The 15342-nt window shown below is 33.3% G+C and overlaps 1 protein-coding gene across 1 annotated transcript; it reads left to right on the top strand.

The window, feature by feature from the left end:
• The first annotated feature begins 479 nt into the window (after positions 1 to 479).
• LOC145592046 (protein FAR1-RELATED SEQUENCE 5-like) lies at positions 480 to 2925 on the top strand. Its single transcript, XM_081648512.1, has 3 exons — positions 480 to 931; positions 1412 to 2681; positions 2791 to 2925. The coding sequence occupies exons 1-3, from the start codon at positions 480 to 482 to the stop codon at positions 2923 to 2925; spliced, it is 1857 nt and encodes a 618-aa protein (XP_081504638.1).
• Positions 2926 to 15342: the final 12417 nt, after the last annotated feature.

Below are 15342 nucleotides of genomic sequence, written 5' to 3'. Positions count from 1 at the left end.
TATTGTACTTGAAGGTGTGAGTGTTGAGGTTCACCTAACCTCAGGGCCAGAAGGGAAGCAAAAAACGGGCGAATGCCATGGGTGAGGGTGGTACTAGAGGTGTTGTGAATGGTGTAATTGGTGAGGATGAGCTTGCCCGTGGGAAAAGGAAGTCCAAGAAATGCTTTTGCCTTGTAATGTTATATGCTGATGTTACTGCAGAAGGTTCTTGGGAGGTTAGAAAGGTTGAGTTGAATCATGTGCATGAGGTGAACCCTGATTTGTCTAAATTAGTCAAAGAATACTGTATGAAGAATTATACCGCTACATTGAGGAGGAGGTGCCTCAATTATTATGAAGTAGGGGTTCCTGTTAAAAAGATCCATGGTTGCTTAGCTGTGGATAAAGGCGGTGCTGAAAACATGCAAAATGTTAAGGACCTCCAACATGAGGTGTACAAGGAGAGGAGGCTTAAAATGTAAGGTGGAGATGCTGCAGCCATGATGAGGTACTTTGAATACATGCAACGGGACAACCAAAATTTTCATCATGCTATTCGGTTAGATGAAGAGGGTCGATTGAAAGACGTTATGTGGGTTGATGCTCGTAGCCGTGTTGCTTATGAGGAATTTGGTGATGCGGTGTGCTTTGATGCAACATATTTAACGAACGAGTACGAGTTGCCATTTGCTAATTTTGTGGGGGTCAACCATCACGGCCAATCCATCCTGCTTGGATGTGCTCTTGTCTCTCATGAAACCACAGAGACTTATATATGGGTGTTTGAGCAGTGGTTGTTGGCCATGAACAACAAACCACCCTGGGCAATACTCACTAATCAAGCACTTGCAATGCGTAGAGCATTGGCTGAAGTTATGCCCGGTTCTAGGCATAAATGGTGCATTTGGCATATTTTGAAGAAACTGCCAGAGAAACTTAGGAAGCTTGAGTTGTAAGTTGTTCACTTATCCTTGTTTGTGTATGTTTTAATGTTTATTAGTTTAGTTTAAAATTGCTTATCCCTATATGGTTGCTGGTAACTTTATTGTTTGCAATGTCTCTTGTGAGAGGTCTTAGGTTCATTCTTTGCTATAGTTGTGAGTTAGAGTTTAATGTTTTTAAGGTCTTTGCTATAGTTGTATGCTCATTATTAAACTTGAAAGAATTTAACTTGTCATAATACATAAATAAGAACATGCATTTGACATTTGTCTTTTTTAAGTACACATAAATGAACTAGAAAGAAATACATTTTTTGTTGAGGCTAATCTAGATTTTGATCTAACATGTATCAAATATCAATTAGGAAATAGATAAATTCATGAGGCTAATCTTGAAATCTAAAAATCAAAAAGGGATAAACGTAGAGCATAGATGCAGATCTATTCCAATGATGTCATGGTTTTACATAAAATTTGTAATGTTTGAGCAGATACCATGATTTCAAAAATCCCTTGAAGGCCGTCATATACGAGAGCTTTATGGCGAAAGAGTTTGAAAGTAGTTGGTGTTCTTTCATGAAAGAGTATGACCTTGAGGGAAATGATTGGTTGGAGGGGTTGTATGATGAGAGACACATGTGGGTGCCAGCCTTCATGAAAGATTATTTTTGGGCAGGTATGAAGGCCACCCAACGGGTGGAAAGCATTAATTGTTTTTTCGATGGATTTGTTACAAGGAAAACCAAATTATTTGAATTTCCACAACAGTATTGCAAAGCTATGGAGAAGCGTGTTGAAGATGAAACAACTGCAGATGACAAGGGGATGAATTATGTGAGGAGGCTAGTAAGTGGTTTTAGGCTGGAAGAGTTATTCCAAAAACTTTATACCGATGCAAAATTTCAAGAAGTGCAACAGGAGTGCGCACGCATGTTGTACGTTGTTCATCACTTTCATCGACAATTAGATGAAACTAATTGGGAGTATGTGATGGAGGATAGGGTCTGGATTGTTCCCGAAGGTTGTAGCGAGGAAAAACTGACGGAGATGAGAAGGTTGTACTCTGTGACATTTAATTCTGTCATAAAAGAAGTAAAATGTGACTGTTACAAGTTTGAAACATTTGGCATCCTTTGCAAACACTGCATTTGTGTACTTGATCAAAATTACGTCAATGATTTGTCTAAGAAGTACATCCTTGATCGGTGGAGGAAAGACTTGCCAAGGAAGCATGTCTGGGTCGTAGTGCCATATCATGACCCCACCAAAAGTATCGAAGTGAAGAGGTTCAACTTGATGTTGTCTGAGTATGAGGTCGTCTTTGACGATGCAGCTACGGCCGATGATGCAACAGTTGACATTGTGATGAACAATTTAGCTAAGTTAAAAATTGATGTCAAGGAAAGCAGGAAGAAGTTTAGGAACAGACAATTAATTGACTATTCGGAATTACCTCCACCTTCTGAAATTGGATCTAACAGTCAACAGAAACAACATGATAGTACTCCTACATCAGCTTTCGTGATAGGGCATGAGGCTGCGGGATCAGATTTCCCTTCGGTGATGGAGGTAGATTTCCAGTCCAACACCAATATTGTGAAGGATCCAAAGACTTTGAAGAGGCCACGGGGTCGGCCTAAGGGAAGTAGGAACAAGTCTTTCGTAGAGACAGGTTTCAAGTTGCCTAAATGTAAACCGGGTGCTACCAAAAGAAATGTTTCCCGTGGACATGAAGTTCCAAATGTGCTTCCCAAGAATCAAGTCAGTTGCTTCGTTAATATTTTGTTTATTATGTTTATGCTTGTGTGTGTTATGTGTATGTATTTGGGTTATGATTTTGTTGCCTTTTATTTTGTGGTTATGAATTCAGGGCAAAAAAAAGGCTGCTGCAGCCTGTAATGGAAACAGGAAGCGCGCAACAAAGGATGAAGATATTGTCGTGAAAAGGAAACGATATAAACGTGTGATTGATGTGTCATCTCCAACCCATTCATTTGAGTTCTGATGTGGTGGCCATATGGGGTGTTTAATTGTAATGGGCTATTGTTTAATTGTAATGGGCTTATATATCCATTGTAATGGGCAAAATGATTTCCCAACATTTTCGACTACTATGGACTGTTCATCATTTTATACCCATTTGTTTAAATATTTTAAAATATGGGTTGTATTTAAATATGGACTGTATTTAAATTGATATGTTTAAATATGGACTGTATTTAAATATGGGCCAAATAGCTTTTACACCCATTTCACCATATTAGCCAAATGCCAAAATCATAATGGGCCATAGCTTTTAAACCCGTTTCACCAGATTAGCCAAATGCCAAAAGGCCCAACTTTTATCCTAAAATATTGTAAATGATTATTTAAATTCCTTACGAGATCACTTATTATTTAAATTCCTTACGAGATCATTTAAATAATGAATATGCTACCAAAATTAGTTTAAGATCAATTAAATACCGAATATTCTACAAAAATATGATGTATTCAAACAATCCAAAATTAGTTTAAGATCATTTAAATAATGAATATGCTACCAAGATCAATTAAATAACGAATATGCTACAAAAATATGATGTACTCAAACAATCCATATTCACCGGAACTCAAACTAACCATATTAACGAATATGCTACAAAAATATGATATGTACTCAAACTAACCATATTAACTGGAACTCAACTATTACCCCAAAGTATTGTAAATGATTATTTCAAATTCTAACGAGATCAATTACATAATGAAATAATTTACCACAAAAATATGATGTGTACTTATTTCAAATTCTGGGGGTTTAATTTAGATCAATTGTGTTACTCCATAGTTGAGTGATTTCATTTAAAATTTTAATGTTACAATTATGAATAATGTAAATGAAAATATTAACAATAAGATTCAAAATATTTAAAACAAAATCATAATAATGACAATCACAAAAGGCAAAGTTATCAAAATATAGAGTAACATCCCATCTAAATTAACCCCATCATAATATATTACAAAAGTCAAGACATAATATCCAAATTAACCAAAATTTGACTACTAACACCTATGGGTGTACTAACATCAGACTACAAATCATCTAATCAACTTCACACCTACAAGGATACTACCCACCATTTAATACAGCAAAAGAAGGTGGATGTCAATGGAGTCCATAGTACTCGAGGTTCATTTGCCTTAACACTTCCAAAAGGGTGGACCTAGTCCCCAACCAACTTAGTAAGCATTGTTGAAAGCCACCACCTTATCATTGTTACAAATCCTGGCATCGCTCACGGTCTGGCTTGGCTTTAAGTACTTCCTCTCATGCATAAGTGTGATGTTTGATGGGTCAGCTCCAATCCTGTTTGCCCGCACGAAGAACACCCTATTCATGGAAGTGTGGATACGACCTCTCACCCTCTGTTCAATAGGATCCCTCGATATATCAACAATCCAAAACTTTTTGATTCTTGTATCAAGGTTGACTACGCCCACCTGCTCATATAAAATATGTGTAAATAATGAACAACAACATACCTTGGCTTAGTGCAATTTTGACTTAATTGATTAAAACAAAATATAATAAAAATGTAGCTAAGTGCAATTTTGGGACAATTAATTTAAACAACACATACGGAGTAATAAAATAAAAACAAAATATTTAGAAATACCAGTCCATGGACCAACAACACATCCCCACTTTGAACACCCGCAGTTGCTGGTGTAGCATGGCGCGCAATAAGGTTACCCAGCTTGAACAAGTTAATTTGATGAGGCATAACGTCTATATTTGATGAGTAGTCTCTGTAGATTCCCATGAAGGTTTCATTTTCAGCAATCTCATACATAACTCCAACATCACCTGGTTCTTCGCTCTTCACCAATATTGAATGTCGTGGAACTTCCTCTTCAATATTTGGATGCTCAAGAAGGTCCATATCAATATCAGGCATGGGTTCCCTGATATTAGGTTCATCATCAAAGTCAGTAGTATCGACATCCCCATTGTAGACCCACATATCAGCTTCAACAGGGATACCCGTAGTATCAACATTCATTCGACGAGATACTGACCGTGCAAAGCTAGGAATCATGAAGGCTCGTGGGAGTCGCATAGATTCCTGCCTGCTGATGAAGCGAATTCTCGGTCGTAAAGCAGGTAAGCCAGCAACAATCGGTATCCGACGAGTTCGTCTTCTTCTGTACCTCTTTCTACTCGGAGGTGCTCGAAGTGGGAGAGCAGGTTGCTGCTGGCCTTGGGAGGTAAGCGTAGGCAGTGTAAGAAGGAGGGCTTGCGGCTGGCTTCCTGAATACTCACCTTTACAAGTTATCGAAGGCAAACTGAGGGGGGAACATTTCTTGGATGGTGCCATGGTGGTAAATTTAATAATTAGTTTATTTTAGTGAAAGGTCTAGACAACGAAGAAGAAGAAGACAGGTGGTTTATATATAGCAAAACAAGTGAACAACAACATACCTTGGCTTCTTACCAAATTACCACTTGACACTTGTCTTGTTTTGGTCATATGTAGCAATTTCCCATTTATTAATTTGTGAACAAAAGATTAACCATAAAATGTAGAATACAAACATATGATTAATCATAAAGTTTTTAGATTAATTGGAGTAAAACAAAGGATTAATCATATACTTTAAATTAATTTAATTTTACATATCTTTAATAATCAAAAGTAAGCAAAAATGAATTTATTAAATTTGCGATATTACATCCAACTGTATCAATATTGTCGCTTTTCATAACAAGTCAATTTCAATAATGATCTATCGGTGATAACTATCTGTATTATGAGTATTTACATTCATGTGATATCTACGGGTCATGTGAAATTTTAATAATGATCTATCGATGATATGTACCGGTCACATAAATTTTATTATGACGATAATTATCTCTGCTATGGTGCAATATGGTGCAATTGTAATAATGCCCTATCGACGAGTTATCATTGCAATCGAATAGAATTTTAAGTACGAGACCAACGCATTACCGATGACCTAGGCCCAAATGGGATTAAAACTAAAAAATTAAACACTCCACTTTCGCACTCAATTTAAGTTTGCCCTAGATCTTAAGATTTTTGATGACATCATTATCTCAACTTCACACTCAATTTAACACTCGATCATTAAAATTTTCAAATACCTGTAATAATTTCATTTGTACGAAGTGGCGATACACTTTTTCGAGTCGTAAGGATTTTTAACATAGTTTTTTATTAGAAATAAAATAAAAAGGTCATCTTGCTTTTTGCTTTCTAATAACCTAGAAAGTATTAATCGTCATGACATTAATGCTTAAACGTAAACCCAAACCCAAAAAAAATCGTAAAATTACTAATATATTATTTTACGATGAACTGAACTGAACTAAACTGACCTGAATTGAGCTGAACTGAACTGAACTGATTTCTATTTCATGCAAATTTTATAAATGCCCTAGCCCGGGATAGGGGTGCTTATCGAGCGAGTCGATCACGAGCTGAGGGGTGCTCGACTCAACTCGAAAACTTTTTACATGTGCTCAACTCGTGCTCGCTAAAGTTTCGAGCAAATAAAACCTGCTCGATTCGTGCTCGTTAAAGTTTCGAGTCGAGTCGAGTAGCTCACGATTTGCTCGTTAAAATTTTGATCCTTCTATTATTATATGGCTTTATTTATTTTTTGTTCAATTTATATTGTTTTCCTTATTATATATATAGATATTATTAAACATTTACTCTTTCTTTTTCTATGATATAAATTAAGACTTAATAGGTGTCAAATTTGTTTAAAGATAGTAACTTTGTTTGCAAATTCTATATTAATATTATATTATCGAGTTGCTCACGAGCTCATCGAGTCGAGTTGGAGCTTGCTCAACTCGTGCTCGTTAACATCTCGAGTCCGAGCGTTGACCGAGTCGAGTACGAGTTGCTCGCGAGCTGCTCAACTCAATTAGCACCCCTAGCCCGGGAGGCTACAGTTTTAACACCCATGTAAAAATGTAAACAGTTATAACATTACTTATGAATATAATAATCGCTTTTACAATATTTATAACATTACCTGTAAATATAATAATTAGTTATTACACATAATAAACCCAAAAATGTCGTAAATTTACTAATATAACATTTTCTCAAAAAGTTTGTAATATGTTCCAATTCTTATTTACCATAGCTAAATAAAATATTAATAACATTACTTGTAAATAATATATAATATTTTCTATTTATTTAAATATTTATATCATTACTTGTAAATAATATTGTCAATTTATTTTAATATTAATATCATTACTTAAAATTACAACATTATCTGTAAACGTTTGTAATTTGTGAAATTTGATTCAATATTTATTTCGATTGCATTTGATTCAATATTTATAATCAAATTCCTTTGCAGATATTTGTTTCTATGTCAATTGCTAAATTTAAATCGCATTTGAATCGAAAATAATATATTAACCACTTCTACATCTGCGTGCACAACACTTCATTACCCCAAGGGGTACTTTGTTATAGTCACATCAACTAAAAAAAGTACAATTCTTAATAGCTAATAAGATTTACTCTTATTTTTAAATAACAAATATATAGGATTATTATAATCTACTTCACATCACCCTTGTATCACCCTAATACACAGGTTTCAACCTTTAATAAGCAACAGTAGAGCTAGTAAGATTATAAGAGCCGCCCACTTCATACAGCCTGCTCCAACGTTGTGTTGTGGTTGCGGGCAAGTCACGTCAGGTTGTTCGCCACTTATGAGGTTCACATCACCTTTATAAATGACATCAGCAGGACTAATCCAACTGAAATACCCACAAGCAGAACAACAAAAATATGCCCTTCTCGGATTTGTAATTGTTGTTGAAACTCGGACATCAGTGAATCTGGGTGGGTGACAACCACACAAAGGTGTGTTCAACACCAGGTGGGTAGGCAAGATCATTAATTACTTGCCTGCCCACCCAAGTCTCATCATTGATTTGGCAAAAAAATTTAGGTGAGGTACTGGGAGTAGGTTTGGTAGGGAGTGGAGTGTGTTGCTTAAAATTTCAATTTATATAAAGATCTGGGTTGATAATATTGGGACACTTGTAAAGGTACTCTACTAGATTGTTGACACTTGTAAAGACAATTTTCTTTTTTTGGAAGGAAAATGTCATACTTTAAGTTTTAGACGTGAAAACTGAAAAGTAGTAGAGTAGGACTGACTCTCTCTATTAGACTACAAGACAAGAATTTAGACTAGAACTCCACCTAACCAACCTTAAACTAGCACTTCTTGTATTTTACCTTCTACATTTAATCATCCATTAAAAAAGTTTCAGACTATAAATGTTACAAAAATTACTTCCTGTATTTTGTTATTATTTGTAATTATTAACCCGGGTTTTATATTACGAGTACATAATAATGTGAATGGCCTAATTCTTTTGTTAAATGTTACATTTTTTTAATTACATAATTAGAGGTCAATTATATTAGCTTAATTTTTTATTACAAATTTCATACTTATAAGTACTAGCCTAAAACTGCCTATCAATTAGACTACATAAAAGGACTTTAGACTAGATATTTCACTTCTCAATAAAAAAAAAAAAGTTGTGACTTAAACTAGAATTCCAATTTTCAATAACTTAATGTGTTGATTTGACAACACAATGCAAAAATATTTTTTAACATAATAACACAACACATGCATAGGGAGTATGTACTAGTATTAAAAAGTGTGTTGATTTGACAACACAATGCACTTGTCTATAATTTGGACATCCTTATAGAGCATGTGAATTTTTGATAAATTGAATATAAGGTATCTATTTGTTAATTGTTAAAATTGAGTAACTACCTATAATATGTACATCCTTACATAAATTTAGCATAAAGGTAAGTTATAATAACACCCTATTTTATTATTTGATTTTTTATTTTTAAAAAAAAATATTTCATACATATAAGTATTATTAATTACACTTCATAAAAGGACTTAACATTATATGATGCACTTCATTTAAACTAGAATTCTAATTTTCAATAACTTAAAGTGTTGTTTTAAACAATATTTTTAACATAATAGTACAACATATATACAGGGATTATGTACTACTATTAAAATATTTTTGATTAGACAACACAATGCACTTGGCTTTGCACCTTTCCAATCTACTTTTGTTGTTTTATTTTTTTTTTGTTTAAAAACTTTCATACTTGTAAGTAGTATGCTTAAAAGTAGTACACTAGGAGTCTAAGACTGCAAGAACAAAAGAATTTAGACTATAAACTTCTAAAAATAAAAAAGGTCTATACATTACAAATTGTACTTCTCAATTTAAATAGTTGTGATGTACACTAGGATTCCAATTATCAACAAAAATAAAAAATAGGACTTTAGACTAGAAATTGTTCATCTCAATTTAAAAAGTTTTGATTAGAATTACAATCTTACAAAGTTTTAAAAAGTTTATCTCAATCTCAATAACTTAATGTGTTGATTTGACAACACAATGCAAACAACATTTTGATTAAAATGTGAGCTCAAATTAATAAAATAAAGTGAATGGCACTTGTCTTGGTAACTTGCAATCAACTTTTTACGTAATTTTTTTTTTAAATTTAATAATTTTTTTAAAACTTAAGTATTAAAAAAAAAAATTTATACTTAAACGTAGTAGATTAGGACAGTTATCTATTAGACTACAAGGAAAGGCTTTAGACTAGATATTGTACTTGTTTGTAATAAAAGTTCTGATTTAAAAATAAGAAAAGTGTCGATTTGACAACACAATACAACCTTTTGCTAAATCAACACACAACCTTTTGCTAAAACCAACACAACTTCAACAGATAAAGCAGTGATTTAAAGAAAAAAAATTAAAAAAAAATAAAAACCAATCATCACACCCAATTGGCACATAAATTAATAAATTACTTTATGAGACATAATCTACTTTGCAATAGCTTTTTAAAACAACAAAATTTGTTTTACAAAACCAAAAAGATTAAAAAAAAATTAACTTTCTATTTCATGTAACAAATTTTATAAAAAAAAAAATTGTACCTAGAATATACGACTATTTTGTTACAAATATAATAAAAATATTTAAAATGTGATCTTTTTTTATTTAAAAAAAAAAAGGTTTTGGAAAAATTGGAAAAAGTTGAATGGTATTAGGTGTTGATGGCATTTGGTCTCAACTTGATTTAGACTACATGACCAGGTTGTAGACTACAAAACCTAGGTGTAGACTAGAATTGACAAGGGTTGTAAGGGAAAGTACTGATAGGACAACTCACACTCTTACAAGTGTACTCTTGAGTTGTAAAGATGATAGCTATGATTGGACAACTCAGAACTCTTACATTGATTGGACAATGCAACTCTTATAAAGTTATAATGCATAAAGAGCAAAATATAACAATAATTAATATTAAATTTATTAACAAAACATTAAGAAGTTCAAGTACAATGGCTTTTAACAATGTCCAACAACAAATAGTTTAATTGAAGTAGCATGACTTTTACAATTTTTAACAAAAGACACGATTGAGACTAGTTTCTGAACTTAATCCTAATGGTAATACATGTGAAATATGGGAGGGTTGTCGTCGTAAAATTCTACAACAAATTCTTGCTTAGCCCAGATATTTTTTTGTTGAATCAGATCCATAATCCCCTTGTTAATGAAACAAGTAATGATTTTATTCCAACCATCACGTTCTATTTGCAAATTCGCATCCCACTCGTTATCTCCAAATCGTAATAAAGCTACGGTGTCCTCAGGAAAATCAATGAAGTGCTCCCGAGCGAATTCAATTGGAACACTCTTCACAATAATGTAAAAACCAAAAACAAGTTAGACACATTTAGAATTATATGAGTCGCTTTAAGACAAATACATTAAAGTTAGAATTAGCCTTTTACCATTACGCCTAGATGCATGTAAGACCTCGTAAAAGTTGACAAAAACCACGGTCTTTCTTCTTCTACAACGTTTGGGATATCATTTGGGGCTATGTCAATAGGATCCACAACCTCTAGACCGGCTCTAAACACCCTGATACGAACACATGTGTTATGACATAAATAAATTTTTAAGACATCACCAACTCTTATGTCGTTTTCGGTCACAAAATTTTCCCAACCGTCTTCCAAAGAATACTTCCACTTGGATCCTAAATCCACGATTCGGAGGAGTACGTTCCACGATGCGTTAGCATATCCCCTAAATACATCAAGATTTCCATTTACACCTTAAACTCCTTCAATTAAAGTACCCGAAATACGCTATAATTTGGTGTCCAAAAAACCATGATTAAAAAAAAACCAAGTTTAATTAAGATATTAAAAAAACTTACCACGCCAACAAGCCTTCTTTCGTTTACCTCCACTACAAAATACAGGTAATTCCATGTCGCCTGCAAAAAATTTATAATGAATTGTTTAAATTTTTAAGATTTAAAACCTAACAAATCATACGGACGAAATTGACACGAGATTACGCATTGAAAACAATACCATATCAAAATTATTGCTAAAACTGTTATAAAATTTTATAGATTTTTAGCCTTTGGTAATTTGTTGCTAATACCCATATGCTTGAGTTATGAGATTTGTCCATCTTCCTTTTATAGGATAGAAAAGTAAGTCACGACGAGACCGGTCAATAAAAGAATCTTGCGTACAATTATTGTGTTTTGTTGATTGAAATTAAAATTATAGGCACCCAATACGCATCCAATAGGCATCTAATAAAACAATTCTAGTCTAAACTAATAAAACAATTCTAGTCTAATGCTCAAACTTTGTAAATTGTAACTGTATCTCAATTACATAGTTAGATTTTGGGAAAATTGCTTTATACAAAAAGTGGACATATTTTATTTACCTTGTTCTCGGTCAATTTAGTTAATATAATCTTACAGATTATAGTTATTTAGAATAATATTTAACTAATTATTTTAATCACCTACTATATTAGCTAATTATTTTAATTACTTAACTACTTCAACTATTAATTTATGTATGTCTAATTTCGACCCTTACGAATAATAATTAATAATTACCTACTTTAATTAGAATTAACCACAAGTACAGTTAATTACTAACTAATAATTAATTTTAAACATACAAAATTACACAAAAGCATTGTTAATTAATAAATGGGGCAAAATAGTATGATAGCAATACAAAATAGGCCCCTAAATTACAAAATAGGACTAGGAGTTCTTGATACCAAGTTCTAATTAATTAATTAAAACAACACCTAAACAAAGTTCTTAAAACAGGATAACATGGATCCGATCTTAGCTTAATACAACCACCAATGGCTTCCTCAAAATACAACCAAAAACAACAAAATCAACCAAAAGTACTCTAGCTCATTCCACGCCATTGGCAACCATTCTTGCTCATTCACCTCGCTGCTGGGGGATAGCCCAGATAGCCCTGTGACAAAACAGAGGTTATTTAATAATTAACTAAGTTAACAAAAATTTACGATAATTAATTCACATAACTAGACCCAACACCTGAACAAAGGCTTCTAAGATGCAAAGCGACCCCGGACCTTGGTAGTGGGTCTGAGTCTGAAGGACTTCAGACCGCCATAGCAGCGCTGCCCCCCCATCAAAGGAGTTAAGAACATAGTGTGCGTAGCTGAAATTACCACCAAGCCTTGCAATCGTTTCAACAAGATTACCAACGCTGTTTCTAATTTCTAACAGAATAACAACATCAGGATGATGCATTTGTAACACGAAGTTGAAATTTCGAACAAAGGAAGGTCGACCCACCCCTCGCACATTCCAGCAAACAAGCTTAGTTGCAGGAGGCATTGGGAGCATGTGCGCATCGTTTCGAGTGCACCGTATTGGTTGAATGACTGCACAAGTATAACTTGGCACTTCAAGAGGGAGAGACTCAATGACATAGAGATGTATAAAGCGTGGTGCAGAGGGGAGGTTGACCACCTGGAAAGCATCACAGAAGGAAGCCATTCGGAGGCGCAAATCATCATCGTGCATAATAAATGGGGGATGCAAAATTAATTACACGCTCAGGGTCTATTAAATGCATCAAGAACGACGACAATAGGGTTTGTGTATCCTTCTCTAGTGCTTTGATGAAGTACCAGTCGAGCAAGATCTTAAAATTCTCGCCAGCCAGTCGTTGATGGATGGGAGGTGGGCTTGTCGTAGTGGACCACTAGCTTTAGGAGCCATTTTCAAGTTTGAAGGTTCATTGTCGAAACGGATTGAGGGGTCAAACACTGCCTTCTAGAGGTAGGAAATTTCAGTTGGGCTAGTTTTGAGGTTGGTTTGGGTGTAGTAAACCATCTCATTCATGTCAAACTCGACATTCAAACCACCTTGTGGGGTGGTGTAGTACAGTAGAACAGGGCCGCCTAAAGGGGTGAAGCTTAATACAGGAGGCATAATTAGTGAGTGGCTTTGAAATGTGAAAAAAATTTAAGAAGGGGAAGAGTAACTTTTATAGTTATAAAGCACCTTTTATAGTTATAAAGCCCAATGAAAATGTGACATGTGGCCACTTTTTTTTTGGGGGGGGGGGGAAATGAAATTTTAATTTTAGAACCCAATCCATATTCAATTCAATGACACAATCCATATTCAATTCGATAATGTTAAAATACTTTCGGGAAAATTAATATAAATTAATTCAAAGGACCACATCCAATTGCAAAGTCTTATAAGTTAAAAAATATGAATCATAATTATGATTTAAAAATTATAATAATAACTGTTCGATAAATCATCAAAATCATTTTGTTAATAATTAATGAATTAAAACATCAACGCATTGATTTTTTTACAATGACTATATGAAGAATGGATTCGGTCTAATTGATTCCCGTCAAAGGTTATTCGGTCGAAGGTTTATTGGTAGTTCGGTTAGTAGCACCACACTCATTTAGAGTACTAATTTTATAATAAGTTTTTCTTGTTCGATAAGTATTGAATTGAAAAATGAAAAATGCCTGAATTTCATAATTTTGTTCGACAGCAATTGAAACAATGAATGAATTTCCTTATTTTGATCGATCAATCAAAGTAGTCGATTTAGTAAGAATGGTTGGATTTCAATAGTTTGATCGATTAATCAAAGTAGTCGATTTTGTAAGACTGGTAGAATTTCCTTCGTTTGTTCGATCAATCAAAGTAGTCGATTTTGTAACAAGGAATGAATTTCCTTATTTTGTTCGATCAATCAAAGTAGTTGGTTTTGCAAGAATGAATGAATTTCCTTATTTTGATCGATCAATCAAAGTAGTTAATTTTGTAAGAATGGTTGGATTTGAATAGTTTGTTCGATCAATCAAAGTAGTTGATTTTGCAAGACTGGTAGAATTTCCTTCGTTTGTTCGATCAATCAAAGTAGTCGATTTTGTAACAAAGAATAAATTTCCTCATTTTGTTCGATCAATCAATTCTGTCGGTTTTGCAAGAATGAATGAATTTCCTAATTTGGATCGATCAATAAAGGTAGTGGATTTTGTAAGAATGACTCAATGTCCTTAGTTTGCTTGATAAATCAACGTATTGATTAGCACGGTAGCTACTGAAAGAATGATTTCGATCTAAATGAGGTATGTCTAACTGATTTTGGTCAAAGGTCCGTCAGTCAACTTATTAGAGTTGCACTAAACTTACCTGAACTGAATTCAAAATAAAAGTATGCGAATAGACCCTTAATTTAATCACTTAACATAAAGACATGAGCATTTGAAATTGAATATACAGTAATAAGGTTTTACCTTTAATTAACAATTTATGAACGAGTTTGACTAAAATATCTTTATTTATAAATTCATGAAGAAACTTTAACGTCACCTTTAGGAGAAGAGTTACAACTTATCATCGCTTCTGTTTTCCATAAAACTTTTTCATTGCAAATTTAGAACTGTAAATATATAGTGCTATCAAAATTCACCTTTATAAGGGAGTTACAAAGGGGGTTACAAAAATAAGTAAAAGTAATAATGCTAAAAGAGTACAAAAGTGTAATGGAGGTACCTTAGATTAGAATTAAACTATCAAACTCGGAATGCAATATGACTTAAGTCAAAATACCTTAGATTAGAATTAATTGTGATAGAGTTTAACGAAACTTAGATTACGAGTTACAAAGGGGGTTACAAAAACAATTAATAATACTAAAGGAGTACAAAAGTTTAATGAAGGTACATTAATATATACTTTTTTAGTCGATTTTTTTTAAGGGAGCATTTAGGACAATGGTTTTTGGTAGTATCATTTTTTAAAAAAAAAATTAAAAAAACATATTAAAATACAGAGCAGTTTTCTTATTACATAAAACTTAAGGACCCTTAGATTTACTTATTACAGCACATACTAAATCTAAAGGGCCCACGTGTGAACACATAACCTACTATTTGATC

This window comes from Chenopodium album, chromosome 18 (assembly GCF_948465745.1).
Source record: "Chenopodium album chromosome 18, dcCheAlbu1.1, whole genome shotgun sequence".
In the NCBI taxonomy this organism is placed as follows: domain Eukaryota; kingdom Viridiplantae; phylum Streptophyta; class Magnoliopsida; order Caryophyllales; family Amaranthaceae; genus Chenopodium; species Chenopodium album.
This window is presented reverse-complemented; position numbering and strand designations above follow the sequence as displayed.